General features: G+C 43.0%; 1 protein-coding gene across 1 annotated transcript in view; it reads right to left on the bottom strand.

Annotated features, from left to right (window-relative positions):
* Positions 1 to 1,111, bottom strand: part of dennd5b (DENN/MADD domain containing 5B) — an 82,050-nt gene that overhangs the window by 11,789 nt on the left and 69,150 nt on the right. The window contains exons 17-18 of the mRNA XM_008301895.1: positions 761 to 984; positions 252 to 259 (exon numbers count right to left, since the gene is read on the bottom strand). Coding sequence (XP_008300117.1) covers positions 252 to 259; positions 761 to 984 — 232 coding nt within the window. The remainder of the gene's footprint in view (positions 1 to 251; positions 260 to 760; positions 985 to 1,111) is intronic.

Here is a 1,111-nt window from a genome sequence, read left to right on the forward strand (position 1 = left end):
CGATGCTGTTTTAGTGTGTATGTGAAATTAGAATTCTAGAAATACTAGCGTTGCTTTGTAGTGCAGAAAAGTACCATCCAAGTCCCCTTTTTACTACAAAGTAGTACAGCATTTAAAGAAATTAAAAAAACTTTTGGAACACTTTTTTTAAAGTTGTTCTCACCCTGAATATATGGCAGTTGTTTAGTAATTTTCCCACATAAAAACGTGTGTTCAGTTGGACCCGTTAGCCCTGGTATTGTGACGTCTACATGAGCAGCTACTCAGCGTGAAATAAAGATTTTTAAGATTACATTCAAGCAGCTACCACACAAAAGAGTTACAAGGGCTTTTATATTGAGAACGTGGGTGTTTCAGCAAAATAAGCTTATTTTATGGTTTATTGTTTTGGTATTAAGATAGAACTTTATTGATCCCTTTTCAGAGAAATTACTTTCACAGTTACATCCCGTCCAAGAACAGGAGGGAGAAACTGTCGGGTCAGCCAGCATGAGCAGCACCCCTTACTCTCATTAATCAAACAGAATTGAGAGAATAAAGAACAATTCCAACCAATAATAACATTTTCAAGAGCTTTCTGAGGTTTCTCGTAAGGTATTGGATGACCTTGACTACCCCTCTAAAATCAGATGTTGTTTTTTTACTGTAAAGTCTACTTAAAATACTACGACTAGAACATTTCAGCTATCAGTGGGCCTACAGCTGTGAGGTGACACCTATCAGAGCTGGACCCGCTTCCTCTATGAAGCAGGTCCTCAGCTCTCAGAGCAGCATGTGAATGGTGACGGGTACTGACTGGATCCTCGTCCAGACAAAGACGTGATGCTGATGCGTCTGGTCTGGGATGGCGAGCGCTGTAGCGGGGGCGTACGGCAGCCCCTCCCAGAATCCTCCTCTCCACTGGGCAGTACCAGCTCTCCGATCAGAACCCTCTCCAGGCTGCCGTCATCCACACCTTTACCAAGCCACCGACCACACGGGAACCTGATGGGACGGAGACAACAGAGTGCTTTTAATACTCCATACAGCTCGCTATAGGCTTTTCTGTACTTTTAGTTCTTGTCATCTCAGTCTGGTCTTTACAAAGTCTTTAGGGACCACCAACAGTCTC

Source organism: Stegastes partitus, unplaced genomic scaffold (assembly GCF_000690725.1).
Source record: "Stegastes partitus isolate 25-593 unplaced genomic scaffold, Stegastes_partitus-1.0.2 Scaffold1726, whole genome shotgun sequence".
NCBI lineage: Eukaryota > Metazoa > Chordata > Actinopteri > Pomacentridae > Stegastes > Stegastes partitus.